This window comes from Ylistrum balloti, unplaced genomic scaffold (assembly GCF_031769215.1).
Source record: "Ylistrum balloti isolate Yb309-2 unplaced genomic scaffold, AGI_CSIRO_Ybal_v1 Utg370390, whole genome shotgun sequence".
In the NCBI taxonomy this organism is placed as follows: Eukaryota; Metazoa; Mollusca; class Bivalvia; order Pectinida; family Pectinidae; genus Ylistrum; species Ylistrum balloti.
In genome coordinates, this window is record NW_026782270.1 from 6632 (window position 1) to 9173 (window position 2542).

The 2542-nt window shown below is 40.0% G+C and overlaps 1 protein-coding gene across 1 annotated transcript; it reads left to right on the forward strand.

The window, feature by feature from the left end:
- Nucleotides 1-213: 213 nt before the first annotated feature.
- Nucleotides 214-2304, forward strand: LOC132554291 (uncharacterized). The gene is made up of 2 exons (XM_060218595.1): nucleotides 214-786; nucleotides 1237-2304. Exons 1-2 carry the CDS (start codon nucleotides 214-216, stop codon nucleotides 2302-2304), a joined length of 1641 nt encoding a protein of 546 aa, XP_060074578.1.
- Nucleotides 2305-2542: the final 238 nt, after the last annotated feature.

Sequence of the window (2542 nt, forward strand, 5' to 3'; positions counted from 1 at the left end):
GTATACAGCCCGGCTTAACGTTCGAGAGCAAGATTTCGAGCAGGCGATTAGTCCTCATTTTTGGCCAGAAAATGTGCTCGTGCGCGAATGGGAACATCGTGATCGCTTCGCTGGTAAACTGTGTTCTAATAACCAATCCACATGACATTCACAATGCTAAATAGATACCTAGCATTTATACTATGTATCATGATTTCATTGCTTAACTGGAACATGCGGGGTATTATGTATGGAACTCCCATGCTATCTAAGCTGTTAAATGACACGGACATTGCGTTGATAACGGAACACTGGCTTCTTCCAGAGCAGATGAATTTCTTGAATACCATTGATAACAATTTCAAAGCATATGGAGTTTGTGATGCACGAATAGCGTTAGAGCCTGAAAACAGAAAGTGTAATCGTGGATTCGCTGGAATTGCATTTATGTGGCGAAAAGATATGGCTGTTTCACCTATTCTAAATGAAGGGAATGACAGGGTTGTATGCTGTTCAGTTCAACATCGTGGCAATTCACACATGTTTATAATAGGGGCTCTTATGCCTTCTACGAATGTTTCTAAAAAGGTATATGTAGACACTCTCAGGTGTGTATCGGACCTCTATGATCGGTTCTCCCAACAAGGGCATGTGATTCTAATGGGTGATTTTAATGCGCAGATAAACAAATCTTTTGGAATAAAAAATCACCAAAAATCAAACGAGAGAGGTAAAATATTACAAACATTCATCAATGAGCGCCATCTGATCTCCGTTAACTCTCAAGTATGGACAAAGGGCATGTCAGTAAGTTATGTTTCCAAAGCCGGGCTAGGTTCACTCATCGATCATGTAGCAAAATTGATTGTGTATGTGATTGCACTATGCTCAACGATTATTACTTAAATGTTTCGGATCATCTTCCTATACGTCTACGTTACGAACTTCCTGTTTGTTTAAGCAAGCACGTGTGTAGTGTAAATTCTGTCAACTGGAAAAAATGCACGGCCAAGCAAAAGTTAGAATACGCGCAAAATGTTAGTAGGAAACTTTGTGAAAATGATAGTCTTCGGGCAGTTGCGTGTGATGTGCATTCTCTAGAGAACAAATTTAAAAACATAATCAGTTGTATGCACGAGGCTGCGAAGAAAACTCTTCCTATGAAAAAATATTGTTCGTTTCTTAAGCCGTATTGGAAATATAACCAAGTAAAGGCATTACATGCTTCAATGCGTGAAAAACGTTTATTATGGATAGCTGAAGGCAGACCACGTGGAACGGACTCTTAACGCGTTTAGAGAATACAAATTATGTAAACGCATGTTTGTAAAAGAACTTGAAATTGCTCGAAGTGAATATGAACGCAAGCAGTTAATGGAACTGGCGGAAACAGCTGAAGTTGATGTTGGAACTTTTTATAAAGTTGCCCGTTCACGACAGGTCAAAGGTTATGAAACATCAGAACTACGGGTCAATGGTAAGATATCGCGCGACGCAGATGTCAACCGTAAAGCATGGACCAATCACTACAGTGAACTTGCTAGTGTCACAGAAAAACAACACTTTGACCCTGTGCATAGGCATCAGATAGATTCCGCTGTACACGAGCTTGGTGCTATTAGTTATCTAAATGCGAATAGTGTATGTCAAGGCCGCATTACCGAACAGGAAGTTTTGAATGCTTTAAAAGACATGAAGGACGGTAAAGCGGGGGGCCACAACTACATTGTGTTGGAACATATTCGATTCGGCGGTGCGCAACTCCTCAAATTGATAACTCAGATGTTTAATGTCATATTGGAAATTGAAGATTATCCACCATGCTTTAAACATGGAATCATCATATCATTATTCAAGGGTGGAAAAAAGGACAGATTGGATGTCAATAACTACCGTGACATAACGCTAACACCTGTGCTTCAAAGAATATTTGAAAAAGTGTTATACCAGAGGATATCAAAAGTGTGCACAAAAATTAACTTCCCACATTGTCTTCAGCAAGGTTTCAGATCAAAATGTGGAAGTATTACTGCTGCCTTTACTGTTAGGGAAGCCATTTGCCACCACCTTGAGCTCAATACGAAGGTCTACGCGGCATTCTTAGATAATGCAAAAGCTTTTAATAGTGTTTGGATTAATGGTCTACTGTTTAAGCTCTACAATCTTGGCTTTAACGGTAAAATATGGCGTATTCTTGCAAATTCTTTTGAGGGAGTGACGTCATGTGTGCTATACAAGGGGAAAAAAGGGAACCCCCTATCCAGTCGAACAGGGCGTCGGTCAAGGTCGAACTTTGTCGGCATGGCTTTTTCTGGTTATGATTAATGACCTTATTTCCGAGCTTGACTCATCTAGCTATGGCCTGAATATTCATAGTCTGCACATACCAGCAATATTTCTAGCCGAAGATACCCTGCTTATGGACTGTTCAGTTGGTAACCTCAAATGCCTCCTTGATATGGTTTATGAATTTTCAAGAAAATGGCGTCTGAACTACAATCCAGTAAAGAGCTCATTGATGCAGTTTCACAATGGAACGTCAAAACACATTCCGAGAACAGAG